This window comes from Panthera uncia, chromosome E1, assembly GCF_023721935.1.
Source record: "Panthera uncia isolate 11264 chromosome E1, Puncia_PCG_1.0, whole genome shotgun sequence".
Lineage (NCBI taxonomy): Eukaryota > Metazoa > Chordata > Mammalia > Carnivora > Felidae > Panthera > Panthera uncia.
In genome coordinates this window covers 18,448,823-18,467,511 of record NC_064814.1, presented here as the reverse complement: position 1 = coordinate 18,467,511, position 18,689 = coordinate 18,448,823, and the positions used below count along the sequence as shown (strand labels likewise).

Sequence of the window (18,689 nt, the reverse complement as noted above, 5' to 3'; positions counted from 1 at the left end):
TGCTGCCTCGAACTGATGGCCTGGAAAGCCCCAGGGGGCCGGGTAGTGTGATCTCCACAGCTAAGGACCCTGCAGCTCACAGGGATGACGTGACTTGCCCGAGGTCACACCGTCGGTGAGCTGGAATACATCTCCACGTCTGCCCGGTCCTATCTCCGTGATCTCACACTGTGCCCATCCTCCTGCTTGGCAGAAACCAGAACGCCCTCTGAAACAGCTCTGGATCCAGGCCCTATGATAGCGAGCAGGAGAGAGAAAGCCAACCACCCCCCCCTTCCAGGGCAGAGCGTCCTGCCCTGGGACAGCTTTGAATGCAGTAAACACACGTTCCAATCAACCCTGGGAAACGGGGCCCAGCTTCGCAATCAGGAGCTCCCAGCAACCCCTGGGCATGGGTGACACGGACAGAGGCACGTTGGAACCTGGTGAACAGCCAGCAGAGGGCTGCTTCCCTGCTCTCCCACTTGGGTGTTTTAGGATCCGGCTGCGTGAGAGGGCGCCGTCATGGTGGCATGGGTAGAGATCTCCTTGGAAAACAGGCACATGCACATTTTTCAGGTCCGTAACTGCTGGAGGAAGCCTCCGACATCTGTTCGCGCTGATAGCTGTAAAAGCACAGCAGCCCTGTGCTGAGCGTGGACACGCAACTCTAGGAGGCAGGTCCCCAGCAGTTCCCACATTCAGATCAGGAAACCGAGGTCCAGAGCCATGAAGCACCTTGCCCAGGGCCACGCAGTTCATGACCAGCAGAATCACGTAAAGCCAGGGCGGTCCGGCTGCAAAGCTGACACTGCTTCCTCAGCCAATACTTCCCTCCCAAGTATTACCCCTTCCTTGATCCCGAGATAAGTAAGCAAAAGACCCAGCAGTGACACTTCTGGGAAGGCAAGAATGGCGTGTGGACAAGGTTACCCACCGCAGCGCTGCGTGGAACAGCGAAACAATGTAGGCATCCATCCAAAGGTCAGATCAGTCATGGCACACCCGTACCACGGAATTATAGGCACATTTATAAATAACTGGGAGGGGCGCCTGGGTGGCTCAGTCGGTTAAGCATCCGACTTCGGCTCAGGTCATGATCTCCCAGTTCGTGAGTTCGAGCCCCGCGTCAGGCTCTGTGCTGACGGCTCGGAGCCCGGAGCCTGCTTCAGATCCTGTGTCTCCCTCTCTCTCTGCCCCTCCCGTGCTCATGCTCTGTCTCTCTCCCAAAAATAAAATATTTGAAAAATAAATAAAAATAACCGGGAAGCTGTCTGTGTCAAAATGGAAGGATTTCTAGGATTTATTGTTCAATGAAAAAAAAAAAAAGCCAAGTGCAGAACAAGGGTGTTAATATGCTATTTTTGTTTCCAAATAGGAAAAAAACGATCAGCTCTGTTTGCATTTGCTTGTACGCACCAAAACAAGTTCCAGAAGGGTGAGTGAGATGCTCCAGTGGTTTCCTGGGGTGGCCGTGGGACAGGACTGTCTGTAGGTAGGCTGGTAAGGCAGAGGGAAATTTTCCTTTTTCACCCTTCTGTAATTTCCCCCTTTTTCCTTGGATTTTTTAAAAAAAATTTTTAATGTTTACTATGAGAGAGAGAGTGTGTGTGTGAGCAGGGGAGGGGCAGACAGAGAGGGAGACCCAGAAGCAGGCTCCAGGCTCTGAGCTGTTAGCACAGAGCCTGACGTGGGGCTCGAACCCACGAACCGTGAGATCATGACCTGAGTCGAAATCGGACGCCCAACCGACTGAGCCACCCAGGTGCCCCCCTTTTTCCTTGGATTTTTAAAAACTGTTAATTTATTTATTTATTTATTTTGAGAGAGAGAGAGAGAGAGAGAGAGAGAGGAGGGAAGGGGTGGGGGGAACAGAGAGAGAGGGAGAGAGGGAATCCCAAGCAGACTCCGTGCTGTCAGCCGGGAACCTGAAGTGCGGCTCGAACCGTCAAACGGTGAGATCATGACCTGAGCTGAAACCAAGAGTCAGACACTTAACCAACTGAACCACCCCAGTGCCCCCCCTTCAATTTTTATTTTGAAATACTTATAGACTCACAAGAAATTGCAAAATTAGCACAGAGCCGTCTCACATCCCCCGTATCCAGCTTTCCAAAATGATAGCATCTTACACACACAGGCAGTGCATCATCAGGAGAAGGAGATCGCACTTTTTTTTTTCCCCCTCTGATGATCTTTTTTTTTACACTTGATTTTTTACAATTGAGGTAAAATGCACATAACATGAAACTGACCATCTTCACCATTGTTCAGAGTTGAGTTCAGCGGCCCTAAGCACATTCACATTGTTGTCCACTCCTCGTGACTGCTCGTCCCCAGAACTCTTTTCGTCTGTGTCCCCATTAAACACGATAGCTCCCCAGTCCATCGCTGTTTGAAACCGCTGTTCTATTTCTGTCTCCATGAATGTGACATATAAGGGGAACCATACACTTTGTGTTTTTGCGACTGCTTTATCTCACTTAGCATGTCCTGAAGTCTCATCTGTGTTGTAGTATGTAACAGAATGGCCTTCCTTTAAAAAAAAGAAAAAGGTTTGTTTCTTTTCTTGTTGAGAGAGACAGAGACGGTGGGAGCAGGGGAGGGGCAGAGAGAGAGAGAGAGAGAGAGAGAGGGAGAGAGAATCCCAAGCGGGCTCTGTACTGTCAGAACAGAGCCCAGCGTGGGGCTCAAACTCATGAAACCGGGAGATCGTGACCCGAACTGAAACCAAGAGTCGGACACTTAGCCGACTGAGCCACCCAGGCGCTCCCATGAATGTCCTTCTTTTCTAAAACTGAGTCATATTCCTTTGTATGGATATGCTACCTTTTATGTACCCATCCGTCCACTGATAGACGCTTTGGTGGCGTCCACATTTCGGCGACTGTGACTGATGCTGCTATGAACGTGGGTGTACAAATGTTCTTTGAGTCCTTGCTTTCGATTCTTCTGGGCGTTATCTCCGGCATGGGAATGGCTGGATCACACAGCGGTTCTACACTCCCGGTGCTGAGGAGCCGTCATACTGGTTCCACAGCAGCTGCCCCATTTTCCATTCCCACTCGCAGTCCACAAGGGTCCCAATTCCTCCACAGCCTCGCCATCGCTTGCAGGTTTTTTGGGGGGGTGGGGAGGGGAGATTTTGATAGTAGACGACTTAGTGGTGGGAGGGGGTATCTCACTGTGACCTCCACCGTCTTGCACAGACAAGCCATTCCTGGCACATTGTTGAGCTGACCCAGGGAAAGCACAGAACCAAGGATGTCCCACAGAGGCTGGGCCACCGAGGTCCCTGGGAGGCTCAACCGCAGGGCTGATGGGAGAGCTCTGCTGAGGGCGACACGTCAATCTGCAGGGACAGAGGAAGACTCTGTGTGGGGCGAGGAAGAGGGGGAGGGGGTTCATGTTCTTAAGGTCAGGAGGCACCACGTCTCCTGGACCCTGTGAACGAGTGGGGGAGGGGGACTTCCGCTCCTCTGGCTGCTGATCCCCAGCCACTACTCAGTCACTACTGCCCTTCATTAGGAAGGGACACTCATAGGGGCACCTGGGTGGCTCAGTAGGTTCAGCTTCTGATTCTTGATTTCGCCTCAGGTCCTGATCTCACGGTTCGCAAGTTCAAGCCCCACATGGGGCTCTGTGCTACCATTGCGGAGCCTGCTTGGGATCCTCTCCCCCCTCTCTCTCTCTCTCCTTCTCTGACCTTCCCCTGGCTCATGCTCGTGCTCTCTTTCTCTCTCAAAAATAAATAAATAAACTTAAAAAAGAAATTTTCATTAAAAAAAAAAAGGGGGGGGGACACTCGTTACTGCCTCCCTGATAGTCAGGGGAAACCAAGGATGGGCCAAGCAGGAGGCAATTTTTTACTAACTGTTCTCCCCCTCCCCTCTCCCCTCCTCATTCTACTTCCTAAATAGCCCGGGAATCCACCCATTCCTCTCCATTTTCTTGCCACCACCTTAGCCCAAGCCACCTGTGGTTATGACAACAACCTCCTGATAGGGCCTCTCTGCCTCCAGCCTCACCCCTGCCGATCCCAACTCGACGCATTACCCAGTACGGACCTGGTACTCATTTGCTTAAAATACATGGCTCTCGTTGCTGTCAGCCTAAAACTCAAATCCCTCCCTCAGCCTGATTCACAAGTACCCCCACAATCTGGCCAGCCTTCCAGAACCTTCTCTCCCAGCACCTAGAACTCCTAGGTGTCCAATTAAATGTCCTCACCCCTCTTCCTCTTGAACTCGGGTTCTGGCTGTTCTGACCTTTGTTCCGTTCATCGGGACACCCACGCTCTGCCTCCGCTGTGCCCTCTCCACCTCGCCTAGATCGTCCTGCTAAACCACTTCCAGTCTCCCCAGACGGCAGCCTCAAGGTCCCCTCCCAAAGAGGCCACGAGGCCCGCCCGGCTGCCCGCTGCGTTGCACCACGATGCTCAAGGCCCCTGCCTGTCACTGTGTGTTTACTGCCTGTCTGCCCCGTTCGGTGCCGGCAGAGGTGAGTCCTGCCTTGTGCGTCAGCACGCCTCTTGTCACCCCTCCCCGAGTATCTGTGGAGTAGGTGGTGGTGTGGGGAGATAATCCGAACGACCCCCATCCCCGGAGAAGAGAGCACGGCCCCGGGGCTCTGCTCGCCTGTCTTGGGAAGCACCAGAGGAGCCACGTGCAGGGATGCCCTGACTTTTGGAAAACCATGCCATGTTCCCTGATGCAAAGTCCTGGGGTTCAGCCTACACGAGGGGCACTACCAAGCCCTGCTAACAGAAGGATGTCCCCTCCCCCTGCGAGGCTGCCCCCAGAAAGAGGACAGCCGGCTGCTGAGGGGCTTGCTTCCTCCATGGGTCGGTCGGGAAGGAGGCTGGGGTTCAACGCTCTCAGCTGGACTGGGAGCCCCTCCCCACCCCCCTTCTGGGAGCGGCAAACTGGGAGAAGAGGAGAGCCCCTCCGGCATTTGGGTGAGGCCTGCCCCGCTGGAGTTTGCAGGTAACAGAAAGGGAGCAAGGAGGGCAGGGTCCCCTTCCTTGGGGAGGCCGGGCTAAAGGCTTGGAAATGGGGGCTCCCTGGGAAGAAAGGGCAGGGAGGGCAAGAGGAAGCAGGAGCCTCGACAAGGCCTCCGTGGGGGGCAGAGGTGAGTCCCTCCTGTGATGCAGTCCCTGAGGTCAGAGGTCAGTAGGCCTTCGCTGCCAAGCCCTCCTCCAGGAAACTGCTCTGAGGGACCGACCCCCGTGTGCGCCCTCTAGTCAGGCCTGATGCGGGACCCCCAGAGGGGAAGGTCAGGGCCGCTCCCGAGTCGTCTTGTGAGGGGTCTGAGAGCCGTGGCCCCGGGGACTCTTGGGCCTGGCCCCTGTCTCCCAACCATGGTGACAGAGGAGACCCACGTGGCTGGCAGTTGACATCTGAATTCCCTGTTGGCTCGATAGGCTTTCAAGGGACAGCCTTCAAAACAGAAAAGCGGGGACCCCACCAGACCCAGAAGAGCAGGGAAGGGAAGGAGGGTGGGAAGAAAGAACCAGCCGAGTCTGATATCAGCCTGCCGAGCACGGAGTCCACAGGTACCCGCAGTGGGACCCTGTGAAGCACCCAGGAGCCCTGGACAAGCCACAGGGGGAGGCGGAGCTCACGGGAAGCCAGCTCGGGCTCTGAAACCGACCTCGGGCCTCGGGACCGGCCCTGCCCTGGGGGAGCTGTGTGACTCGGGGCAAGTTGCTCGGCGCTCCTGTGCTTTGGCCTCCTGTCTCCAAAATGGGGGTGCCAGCCCTCACATAGACTTGCGGCGTTGCCGAGGAGGCTCGGAAAAACGGCCGACTCACAGGAAGCTCTCACCGCCGCCTGCCATTGTGTCCACGCTCCAGACGCCAATGGACCCTTGGGCCTCAATTTGTTCAGCTCTAGGATCAGAGGGTTGGACCAAATGGCCTCGGAGTTGCCCTCCGGCTCTGGAATTAGTAGCCCCGCATACATCAGTTGGGTATTTGGGTAGCAAGTGTGCGGCCTGACTCGCAACTCCGGCTGAGCTCTGCAGAAAGGGGTTATGGGATGGAGAGGGAGTGGGGTGCTCGGAGAACCGAGGACTGGAACCAGAGAGGGGTCCGAGAGCAGGGCAGCGGACGCCTCGGAAGGCCTTCTCCAGAGAACCAGCACCAGGAAGGGGTCAGGGGCTGGCACCAACCTCTGGAGCCCCCCACTCCTTGACCGGCGGAGGGCAGGGCCCCCGGATCGACGGGCCTGCCCAGGTGCCTCCAAGGGAGACCAGGTCCTCAAGGGGGAGACTGGGTGCTGCCTCCAGGAAGCAGAGCAAAGCCACAGGGATAAAACCAGCTGACATCCCCTGCCTGGGCGACGTGACGAAGGTCTAGAAGCACTGACTTCCGCCTCCGCTGAAGAAGGCGAACGCACCTAGAAAAACCAGGCGTGGTTGCTTTTTGAGAGCTTTTGAGGTGCTGCCTTTTCCAGCTGTCACGATCCCGGGGCGTGGGTTTTCCCTCATCTCCAGAAAGTCTGGCTTGGAGGATCGCGCTCGCCCGAGAGTTCCCCGAGGGCCGGGGCCAGCACTGACACAGTGTCCCGCACATAGCTGTCCTTTCAGAAGCCAACCGGCCAGGGATGGTCAAGTCACTCTGCCCACCCCACCCCCCCCCCCCCCCCCCCGCAGGTGAAATTTCCAGACTGGTAAAGGGAGGGGGCGGTCCGTGGCCACAGAGGAGAGACGCACATGCAAGGGAGAGGTGACGACCTCTCCAGCCCTCCCCCCCCTCTGCCGGGGGCTCCAGGGCTCATCTCTGAGTCAAGGTGGTCAGCTCTGGTGATTTACTAACTTTTGTGACCCTCGGCTTCTTCACCTGTAAAATGGGGGTGATTATAATACCAGCTTTATCAGGGCTGTCGTGAGGTTTCATGCGTTAGTAATTCATTCCACAAAAAAATACAAATAAATAAATAAATAATGAGGGGGGGGGGGCGCCTGGGTGGCTCAGTTGGCTCAGGTCATGATCTCACAGTTCCCGAGTTCGAGCCCCACATCAGGCTCTGTGCTGACAGCCTGGAGCTTGCTTCGGATTCTGTGTCTCCCTCTCTCCCTGCCCCTCCCCTACTCACACTCTGTCTCTGTCTCTCTCTCTCAAAAATAAATAAACATAAAAAATAATAATAATAATAATAATAATAATTCATTTCACAGATATTTGCTGAGCACCTAATATGTGTGGGTCACTATTCTGGATGCCTGAGATTCATCAGCGGTCCAAACAGACACCTGCCTTCGTGGAGCTTCCATTCCAGGAAACTCATGCAGGACTCCTACCACGATGCAGGTGCTCTAAACATTACTAAAGTGTGAATGACTTTCCCCTCTTCGAGTAGCAGCTACAGCGGCAGCAGCGTGGCTGGCTGGCAGTTCCAGGCCGCCTCTGTTGGGATGCATTCATCAGGTCGGTTCACGAAGATTCCACTTGTCCTCTTTCTGGGCACATATGATTTGCTTTGGCCAAGGCAACGTGAGCAGAAGCAGCAGGTGACCCGGGTGGAGGCGTTAAGACCCAGCGCACGGCTTTCCATGTTTCCTCCCCGCAGCCATGGCACTCGTGGACGCATGTGAGCAGACAGGTCCCCGGAGGGGTAGAGGAGCAGAGCCCCCGCGCGGACTTCAAGTGCCCTCCGTGCGGGCATCTCAAGCGGGCATGTGGCATGAGTGAGAAGTGGGGTCTGTGGCCTTAATCCACTGAGCCTTGTCAGAGACACCCATCGGCTACTCTCTGTAGCTATGTCGCCGCAGATCCACAGGAAGCAAAAACGTAGGCCATCAAGCAGAGAACTCACGCGTGGACGCTCCGCCTCGTCCCCTCAGTCCGCCAGTCAGGGCCCACTGGACAATCGCCATCTCGAATTCACTCTGTGCATAAACGCGGGCTGGAGCTCCACCAGCACCGGCTCCGGGATATCAGGTGACCGCAGGCCCCAGCGATGCCTGGAGGCCTCTGCTATCCCCCCACCGCCCCCCGCCGGCCCGGCTCCAGCCGTGGATCCCCTCCACCCTCTCGTCCCTGAGCACCCCAGGACGCCTCCTCTCTCTCTCCCTTTCCTCTGACCCAGCGCCCGTCCCCTGCTCTCCCTCTCTACCTCCTTTATCAGGGCCTCTTGTGACCATTCCATCAGGAAACAAACTCCTCTACCCTCCACCCCCAGACTCTTCATAGGCAGGTGTCTCTGCAAGGGTCCAACCAGGAAAACGTAAGTCATTCTGAATATTTAACGCAGAGGTCATTTAATCCAGGAATTGGTTACCCAGGAGGTGGAATCGCTGAGAAGCCAAACCGTGATAGCGAGGGAGCCCAGAGACGGGCGACATCGGGGAGCCACTGTCACTGTAGGGCCGGAGGGATGGCGAGGAAGGCCTGGGGTCAACCAGGGGAAACCGGGACGCCAGCAGGTGGGAGCCGGGCCTGGAAAGAGGAGCAAGCCCCACCGCTGAGACAGAGCAGGAGGGGGGGGTAGCACCCTGATTCCTCCCTCCTTCTGACCCCCTGATCTCCCCCAGTGCCTCTCCCTGGCAGAATGAGCCGGGAGCCGGGGGAACACAGACATACAGGGAGGGGGAAAGGCAAGGAGTGGGTGTAAGGCAAACAGGGCACCAGGCTCCCTCCTTCCAGCACCCACTTCCTTATCAGTCTTTTGGCCAGAGGCTGCTTTCCCCCCCCCCCCCCAACATCTCATTCACCCCCGGGCAAGGAGGCTGTGCTTCCCCTTTCCCTTTCCCTTTTCCCTCTTGGTTGGCAACACTGTTGACTCAATACCCAATCCCTTTCTTCCTTCCTTGCCTCCACTACTGGCGCTGGAAAGTTTAAAACTCACTTTCCCAGCCTCTTGGCAGCTATGGTTGGCCACTGACTTATAGAAAGGCTTTCTGTTTTCTTAATTAAAGAGTACAGACATGTTCGTGGCCACCTCTTTCCCCTGCTTCTTGCTTTGAATGTCTGGAGCTGCAGCAGCCATTTTGCAGTCATGAGGGGGAAGAGCCACTACATTAAGGATGAGGGAGCACAAGAAAGATCCTAGATCTTTGATGACACCATTGGGATGTTAAGCCAGGCTTGGATGGCACACCACCAGACTCCTCAGTAGGTGAGGTCATTAACGCCTTTGTTGCTTAAGTCACCGTTAGGTTTCTTTCCCTCGTCTGAGGAAAGCATTCCTAAACAGAGAGGGGCAACGTCACCTATCCAGCCCCCCAAGCCTGGATCCCAGGAGCAAAACTCGCTGCCCCCTTCCTCCCCCTTCATGTCGCATAAGTCGCCAAGTCCCGGAGATCTTATCACCTCGAGGTCGCCTCCTCGTCTCCTTGCCGCGTTCACCGCCCATGTCATAGGTCAGAGTCGCCTGCTCCCCCCATCTCCCTCTGCAAAGCCTCACCCCACCGCAGCCAGAGGGATCTTTCTAAAATGCAGACGGTGCACATTGGGTGGTGTCCCTGTGTGCCTTAAAACCTTGCACCGCCTCCCCGGTGCCCGCAGAATAAAGCCGGAACTGCTTAGCCAGGCAGGCACAGCCCTCGTGACTTGGCTCCCCAAGCCTCGGCCGTTCCCCTCCTTGAGTTTCTGCTGAGAGTCGCCTACCGTCACGTCCGGTGTCGCACCGCGAGCCTTTGCGTCCTCCGTCCCCGTCCCCGCGCGGAGGCCGCCCGGACCCCGGGGTTCATCGCACCCTCCTCCGTTCCCGCTTCTTCTGTGTGCGCCCCCCGCGCCACTGCTCCCTGGCTGGCTTCTGGCTTGCTCTTTTCTTCCTCCCTGACCAGAAAGCCACTCCTTGACAACAGGGCCCCATGCCTTATTCATCTCCGTGTCCCCAGTGCCTGACACACCACAAGGACTTGATAAATGTGTGTGGAGCCAGAGGGGTGAATGAGTGAGTGAATGAATGAGGCCGTGCATTCAGGAACGTGTGAAGTCAGCTGTGGGGAAGATGTCACGGCAATGACCTAAGTCTTTGAAAACCCGCCTAATAACCTGGCTTCCTGGAACTTTGCCCAGCCGGCTCCAGGAGAAGGAGAACACCCTGCCTGTGTGTAGACAGAGCGGAGTCTTCTCTTCCCTCCGTGAATTTCGTCTCAAGCCACCTGCCGCCGGGGGACCATCTTGAAGCGTGACTTCCCCCCGGTGTGTTACCATTTGTCCGGGGAAGCCTCGGGAAGGGTCCCCTTCCTCCTTCCCGGAGGGGGAGACGGCTCATATGGCTCTGGGAACTGCCACGGGCGGCCTCGGGTGGGAAAGGGAGAGAGCGACAGGGTAAGGGCCCCGGGCGGGTGTCCTTATCACGACACAGAGCGCCGTTTGTCCTGCTGGGGGATAAATGATCATCACGTGGATTACACAGGCCTCCTGTTACACAGCGACACAGTGCCAAGTCCCCCAAGGCGTAAAAGAAGGCATAATCAAGAATTATGGGACCCAGTAAGACGAATATCGGAATCAATCAGTCCCCTTCAGAGGGGAGCTGCTCATAGAACATTCATTATCTCAGCCCCGCTGCGTGGGGGCGGGGCGGGGGGTGTAGAGGGGAGACCTGCCTCCTTACAAGTGGCCATTGTCACCCTCTGACGCAGCCCACTGCTTTCTCCCACGGCCGTGCCCCCCTCTCCCCGGGGGAGGATACAGAAGACAACAGATCAAAGGCGCAGTTATTAACTCAGGCAACGGTCCCTGCCACCCCGGCCTCCTCCCAGCGTGCATTTGGACGGCCAGAGTAAGCGCCTCTCCGATGCAGCTGTGGCGTCAATGCAATTTTCGGTTCCATTCAGGAAACAGCAGTTCCTAGGCTGATGTATTAAATCAATTAGACGCCGGTGGCCTCAGAGGCCATGCCAGCTTCCCGAGAGCCGGTCGCCGGGGCCGTGAATCACACGGGTGTCAGGATGGCGTTGTTCAGTCAATTCTGAGTGACGCATCCTGAAAGCTCAAGACAGGGCCTGGAAGGAAAAAAGAAAAACAAGCGAACGGCAGCTGGTGTCTCTTGGGGACCCGAGGGACGGGGGTCGAGGAAGGGTCTGGAGCATATGCGGTCACTTTCCTTCCTCCGTTTCCTTCTTAGTTTAGTTGGGTGGAGATCTCTGTCCGAGAAAAACTCCAGTCACAGCCTCTGAATAAGCCCAGACCTGTCCCCACCCCTCCATCCCCACTGCCTGGCCCGGCCCAGCGGACACCTTCCCTCCCGACACCGCGGCCTCCCCGCTCGGGGCCTCCCTTCCCAGGGCCTCTGCTGTGGGCTCCACACTCACGACAGCATTCTCTCCCTGAAAGGGGGTTTGCCGTGTGGCTCAGTCCCCTGCCTTTAAATTCCTTCAGTGACGCCCCACAGCCCTCAAGAAAAGACACCAACCCAGCTCGGTTCATTCCAGCCTCAGCTCTCCCCTCCCGCCGCTCCCCCAGGGCCTGCCCTCCCTCCCCCAGCAGCAGACCTGTGCGCCTGGGCTGTGCTTCTCGCCCAGAAGGCTCTTCTGTGTTGTTCCAGTCGTTTGGGGAGTTCGTGTACGTGCCCCCTCCTCCAGGAAGGGTCCCTTGCCTCCCCAACACCTCAGCCCCTGCCTTGCCTCCTCACGGCACTTGTCACAGAGAATTTGTCATCACCTGCTTGCTTTGTCTGTCCCCCCTCTTAGTCCGAGAGCTTCCCGAAGGCAGACGGGCCCTTGACCCTGTCTTTAGCTCAGCGCCCAGTATGGCAAATGCTTTCCAGTGTGTGCAGGGTGGATGAGTGAAGGAACATGGGGCCCTGGTCTTCCGGACGCGGGTGCTGGAGGGTGCAGGGGAGACAGGTATGGGCCCAAGGGAGTTGGGAGAAAAAGACAGGGAAAGAGAGGGGCCCAGAGCCAGGACCAGGGCTCCTGCTTTCATCCACATGTTTTCCTCAGTTTGGCAACCGTGTGAGGATGTAGGAAGCAGGTCAGGTCAGGAGACAAGCCAGCTCTGACATCAGATGGGAAACCCAGCTATGTCCCCTCTCAGATCCACTCAGGCTGGCCTAAGCAGATTGGGGACGGCCGGCTAGAGGTGGGGACAGTGGCCAGCGGCACAGAGTGGGGAGATTGGCTTGGCAGACCAAAAAGCTGGGTGTGAATTGTGACCCTGCCACTAATTAGAGACACTGCTTAACCCTTTGAGCCTCAAGCTTCTCCCATAAAATGGGAACAGCACTCACCACTGTGGGGTGGTTGGGCATGTAGACAGTACCTGGGGCCTTGGCGGGGAGCGGGGGGCTGGGGGGGGGTGCTTAAATCCAAAGGAATTGTCATCACGATGACCAGGAACCCAGATGACAAGACAGGATCCAGTTAGTAGAGCCGGAGAGGACAGTGGGGACTTGCTTATGACGACTGGAGCTGACGTAGGGGTCCCTGAGCTGGGTCACAGGAGGCATAAACTCGGGCTCCTCCCTCAAAGTCCACACGAAGATCCTGTGGCTTGGGCTGAGCACAGGAAGCTTCGCGGAGTGTCTGGGCTTGACCTCCACCTTCTAGAGCCCAGATTCTGGTCCTCCACTGACCTCCCACTTGCCCAACCAGCTGCCATGCAGGTGCAAACATGAAGCCAGAGTCATCCTCAGAGCCCAGACCGTGCCCCCAGGCAGGGCCAGGGCACCACCTAGGCCTCGGCCTGCCAGGGAAGGGCTCCGGGCTGGGGGCACCTGCCCGGCAGAGCCAGCTGCAGCCTGGCAGGGCCTGAGGCGCCCCCAGCTCCACAGGGACAGCTTTTCAGCAGGCTCGGGAAATTAATTAAATGCCCCTTTCCATTCTGGCTGATAGCCCATCACAGTGCTCATCCCTGCTTTTTTATACTAGAAAATAATGGCAATTAGGCCTTAAATAATCAATTTTTACAGCTTACATTTAATTTATGAAGGGATGGCAGGCACAGGGCTCTGCCTGTGACCACGGCTTTGTTTTCCATTTGACTTTATTCCTCGTGCCTTTGCCGGCTGGGAAGAGGCAAGTGTTTGGAGGCTGGGGAGACAGGGCCAGTCTGCAGAATTCTGACCACTTCTTTGAAGCAGGTCAAGAAATACCGAGGGATCCAGACTCAGCTGGGAGGGGGGGATTCAGAGGCTTGAATGGAGAAGGTAGAGCTCCATGAGAAAGGCCCCGCTGCCTTCCCAGGAGGGTGACCCTTCTCAGCACAGTGACTGGATAAGCTTTGATTTTGATCAACTTGGCTCTATTTTTGACATGCTCTGCTTCTGGCTGTTTTCTCTGGTCAAGTTGATCAAAATATGTCAACCCCCTGTCACAACGCTTCAGAGGCTCCCCCACAGCTCTCCAGATAAAAGTTCAGCTGTTTAGTTTAGCTGTACAGTGCTTAGCTAAGTTCGCAGTGCTTAGCTTAGTTCACAGTGCCTAACCTAATTCTACAGTACTTAGCTCATAGTGCCTAGCTTATGTCTACAGTTCTTAGCTTAGCTCACAGTGCTTAGTTCTACAGTCCTGAGTTTAGTTCTATAGTACTGAGCTTAGTTCTATAGTACTTGACTTAGTTCTATAGTCAAGTGCTATATAGTCAAGTACTATAGTACTTAGTTCTATAGTCAAGTATAGCTTAGTTCTGTAGTACTTAGCTTAGTTTTATAGTACTGAGCTTTGTTCTATAGTACTGAGCTTAGTTCTATAGTACTTGACTTAGTTCTGTAGTACTTAGCTTAGTTTTATAGTACCGAGCTTAGTTCTATAGTACTGAGCTTAGTTCCATACTACTTAGCTTAGTTCTATACTACTTAGCTTAGTTTTATAGTACCGAGCTTAGTTCTATAGTACTGAGCTTAGTTCTATACTACTTAGCTTAGTTCTATACTACTTAGCTCAGTTTTATAGCACTTAGCTTAGTTTACACTGCCTAGCAGAACTCTGTGGTGCCTGGTTTAGTTAACAGTGCTGCTTCTCTCAGCAACGCATTCCAAGCCCCTCCACCCCTGTTGGTCATCTCCTCCCTCCATCCTGGACATCTTTACCCCAGCCTGTCTTTCACCAGGCAATCCTTCAAGTCCATTTTTCAGAAGTTATTTCTGGCACCTTCCCTGAGCTCAGCCCTCTGCCATCTCCACAATACTCCACCACCTACATACCTGGGCCTCCACTGTTGACTTGCCCGGCTGGCCCCTTCTCTGGACTAGAAACCTGGTGAGGGCAGTAGCCCTGCCTCAGTGGGGTTCCCGCCCCCCCCCCCCCGAACCTGGTGCAGGGCCTGGCACTTGGAAGGCAGGCTGGGGCCCTATGGCTGCTATTACAAGTGACCCTTCCCAGGGGCCTAGAACCACATAAACCTCTTATCCTAGCTTTGTGTAATTCAAAAGTCCGAAACGGGTCTCCCAGGGTTAAGGTCAAGTGTCGGCAGGGTGGTGTTCCTTTCCGGAGGCTCTATGGGAAAATCCAACTCCTGGCCTTTCCAGCTTCCAGAAGCTGCATTCGGTGGCTCGTGTCCCTTCCTCCGTCTTCAAAACCAGCTGTGGTTCTCTCGTGCTGTATCACTCCGACCCCCTCTTGTGCCTTCCTCCTCCACTTGAAAGACCCTTGTGACCACCCAGATAACCCACGACAACCCCCCATCCTGAAGTCAACTGATTAGCAACCTAATTCCACTTTATAACATGACGTGATATATTATTCACAGGTTCCCAGGATCCGAACATGGGCTTCTTTGGGGAGCCATTATCCAGCCTCCCGAAGACAGGATTCGATAAATGCACGTTGGACGAGATGAATGAGTCAGATGCCCTACAAACTCCATGGACTGCCACCCTGCAACAGCCTTGGGCATGAATGTCCTTCGTGCCTTTTTGCTACTAGCAAACCCCTTAAAAGTACTTCTCTGGGGCACCTGGGAGGCTCAGTTAAGTGTCTGACTCTTGATATCAGGTCAGGTCATAATCTCACAGTCGTGAGATCAAGCCCCACGTTGGGCTCAGTGTGGAGCACAGAGCCTGCTTGGGATTCTCTCTCTCTCTCTCTCTCTCTCTCTGCCCCTCCCCCACTTGTGCATTTGTGTGAGCACTCTCTCTCTCAAAATAAATTAATTAATTAATTAATTACCTTAAAAAAAAAAGTGTTTCTCTAGACTCACGTGTCAATGGATAATCCGCTCAGAGAAAACAGCCAAGGCTGGGCTGCTCGCTGACCAGGACCACCACATCTCATTTTTTTTTTTTAACATTTATTTATTTTTGAGACAGAGAGAGACAGAGCATGAACAGGGGAGGGGCAGAAAGAGAGGGAGACACAGAATCTGAAACAGGCTCCAGGCTCTGAGCGGTCAGCACAGAGCCCGACGCGGGGCTCGAACTCACGGACCGTGAGATCTTGACCTGAGCCGAAGTCGGACGCTGAACCGACCAAGCCACCCAGGCGCCCCGCCACATTTCATTTTAAGAGCCATGCCTGCACCCACCCTCCCTCGAGCCAGCATGGTGCCCTGCTGCTGCCCTTCTCCCCTGTAAGTGGGTTGCCATTCCCCATGAACCCCCAATGCACCATCGAGAATCACCTCTGCGCGTTCACTCCCTGCTCTGATACCTTTGGTGAACTCTCCTGGCACAGGTGGGTGGATTCCACTCTTGAAAACCATATATAGATAAAAATCTGAATCTACAATGAGAATCTTTTGGAAGTTGATTACTCATTGCCGAAGGACCCAGAACAAGGTGTCTTTCAAGAGCAAGTATCCAGGGGCATTTAATACAGGGGTTGGTGTGCCGCGTTGAGAGGGGCAAGAGGCATTGTCTAGAGGGCATCGAACACTCTGCCGCCCGTGGGAGCCAGCCAGGAAGGCAATGGAGGTGGCGAATCAGGCTGGGGAAGGGACTCGGCCGCCCAAACCGAGGCAAGCATGCAGACGTCCTTCTATACTGATAACATGAGACCTCTCCCAATATGGCCCAACAATTCCCATTTGGGCAGCTCCTTCTCCCAAGCTTAGACCAGAGTTAGCTGACTTCTTCCCACCCCTCTCTTCTCTTTCTATGTTTTTCTTCTGGGGGAGAACCAGGCCTGGTTGCTAGAGCAACCAATTATTTCTGCAAGAAAATTTAACTGTTGTTGAAATGTTCCGTTTGACAGGAAGTTTTCCTTTTGGGGGTCTTGACTTTCGCAAGCACGCTCTTTACTGGGCTCACCTTCTCCTTTCCGCCATCCTAGAGGTGAAGATGATATTTACCCCCTTAAAGCACACCAAACTTTAAAAACAAGGCTTTCGGAGGAGAGAGGAAAACAAAATAATTACATTTCCAAGCCTGCCATCAAGAGATCATAAACTCAGGGTCCCATGAGAAGTTTGCCACACAAATGTGGGTTCTTCCTTACTACTCCGCTGCCCCCTATGGCTCAGAGAAGCAAGCTATTCATTTATATTTGCATTCAACAAATATTTATTGGGCATCTCTGCATGCCAGGCCCTACGTGAGGGGGCGGGGAGTCAGAATTGAATAAAACAGAAATGGCCACTGCCCACTTCGCATTTGCCAAGCGTGGGAAAATCATACGTTAAACATATCAGCCCTCAACTCACTACGTGAAGCTAAGAAGAAAGGTACATAAGAAAGAAGGAAGAGGCACTCAACACAGACTGGGCGGTCTGGAAAAGCCTCTCTGAGCAGGTGACATTGAAGCTGAGACCCCTACTCTGGCTCTGCGTGGTGACTCCATTGTCTTGCACCTTGGAGCCTTCAAATGTCCATTGTATTAGTTTTCCACGGCCGCCATGAACAAACCACCACAAACCGGGGGGCTTAAAATAATGCATATTTATGTTTTCATATTGTAGAGGATAAAAGTCTGAAATCAAGGTGCTGACATGGTCTTTTCCTTCTGGAAGCTCTGAAGAAGACTCTATTCCGTGCCTCTCCCTTAACTTCCAGTGGCTGCCAGAAATCTTTGACATTCCTTGACTTATGGTTGTGTCACTCCATTCTCTGCCTATGCCTTCCATGCCTGTGGGTCTTTGCCCATTCTCTTGTAAGGACACTTGTCATGGGGCTTAGGGTTTACTTTAATTCAGGATGATCTCATCTCAAGATCCCAAACTTGACTACATCTGCAGAGAGCCTTTTCCCAAATGAGATCACATTCAGAGGTTCCAGGTACAAGGACATGCACTTTGGGGAGCCACGGTTCCCCCCCATTACATTTGCCAAATGAGTTAAATGAATGGGTGATCTCATTTACTCTCCTAATTACTCATCAAAGAGAAGTCTAGCACCCCGAGGCCAGACACTAGCGAGAACCCCGTGAGTTCTGCTGGGTGGCCGAAGAACCATGTGTAATTCAGATGCTCTGCCAGAAGCCAACCGTCTGCTTTTCAGCCAGCCGACTTTTCAGGGCGTTTGTACTTACCATCCGTTTCTCTGAGGCTGGCTGGAAACTGTGGCCTGAACACAGCCTTTCAGGTAGAGCTGACTCATAGTCATTATACCAGAAGAGAATGTGAGTCACAGTTAAAAGACAGACTTCACCTCCCAGGGGTAAACATGGATCCAGCCTCATGGTTGACACCACTCTTGGGCTTCTTCCTGCCGGGAAAGGGACAGAGAAGAGAGCGCCGTCTTGGGGCAGGGGTTGCATGGCCCAACCCCCGTGCTCTCCTGCTCTCCACCTCCTTCCAAAAGCAGTTACTATTCCAATCTAGGTGCTTGAAGAGGAGGCAGACAGTGATGGTTCATTCTGTGCGCTAATGCGATTGGGCTGAGGGATGCCCGGAGACTGGCACAAGATTATTTCTGGGGGGGGGGGGGGCACCTGGGTGGCTCAGTCAGTTAAGCGTCCAACTTCAGCTCAGGTCACGATCTCGCAGTGAGTTCGAGCCCCACGTCGGGCTCCGTGCTGACAGCTCAGAGCCTGGAGCCTGCTCCAGATTCTGTGTCTGTCTCTCTCTCTCTGCCTCTCCCCTGCTCGTGCTCTGTCTCTCTCTCCCTCTCTCAAAAGTAAATAAACATAAAAAAATTTTGAAAAAAGAGATCATCTCTGGGTGCATCTTGTGAGGGTGTTTCAAAGAGATTAGTATTTGCATCAGTAGATGGAGTAGAGATGGCCCTCTCCAGTGCAGGTGGGCATCACCCAATCCACTGAAGCCTTAACTACAAGAAAAAGTCAGAGGAAGGGAGAATTCCCTCTCTCTCCCTCTCTCCCGGAGCTGGGACATCCATCTTTTTCTGCCCTCGGACATCAGAGCTCCTGATCCTCCCACCTTTGGACTAAGACTGTGTTATACCCACCAGCTTCCCCGGTTCTGCGGTTTGCAGACAGAACATCGTGGGGCTTCTCGGCCTCCATAATTTTGTGAGCTGATTCCCATAATGTATCTCCTCTTATATATCTGTTTCTCTGGAAAATGATAATACACAGGCCAAGAAGAAATGCTGCTCCAGGGGCGCCTGGGTGGCTCAGTCGGTCAAGCGTCTGACTTCGGATCAGGTCATGATCTCATGGTTCATGCGTTCGAGCCCTGCATCGGGCTGTCTGCTGTCAGCACAGAGCCCACCTTGGATCCTCTGTCTCCCTCTCTCTCTCTGCCCCTCCCCCCCCTCAAAATAAATAAACATTAAAAAAGAAAGAAAGAAGGAAAGAAAGAAAGAGAGAGAGAGAGAGAAAGAAAGAAAGAAAGAAAGAAAAGAGAAAGAAAGAAAGAAGAAAGAAAAAGAAAGAAAGAAAGAAAGAAAAGAAAGAAGAAAGAGAAAGAAAGAAAGAAA

The 18,689-nt window shown here is 54.1% G+C and overlaps 1 protein-coding gene across 1 annotated transcript in view; it reads left to right on the top strand.

The window, feature by feature from the left end:
• The first annotated feature begins 891 nt into the window (after positions 1-891).
• CACNG4 (calcium voltage-gated channel auxiliary subunit gamma 4) overlaps positions 892-18,689 on the top strand; it is an 84,528-nt gene continuing 66,730 nt past the window's right edge. Inside the window, exons 1-3 of the mRNA XM_049638189.1 lie at positions 892-945; positions 4,311-4,479; positions 5,402-5,533. Of these exons, the coding sequence (XP_049494146.1) occupies positions 892-945; positions 4,311-4,479; positions 5,402-5,533 (355 nt within the window). The remainder of the gene's footprint in view (positions 946-4,310; positions 4,480-5,401; positions 5,534-18,689) is intronic.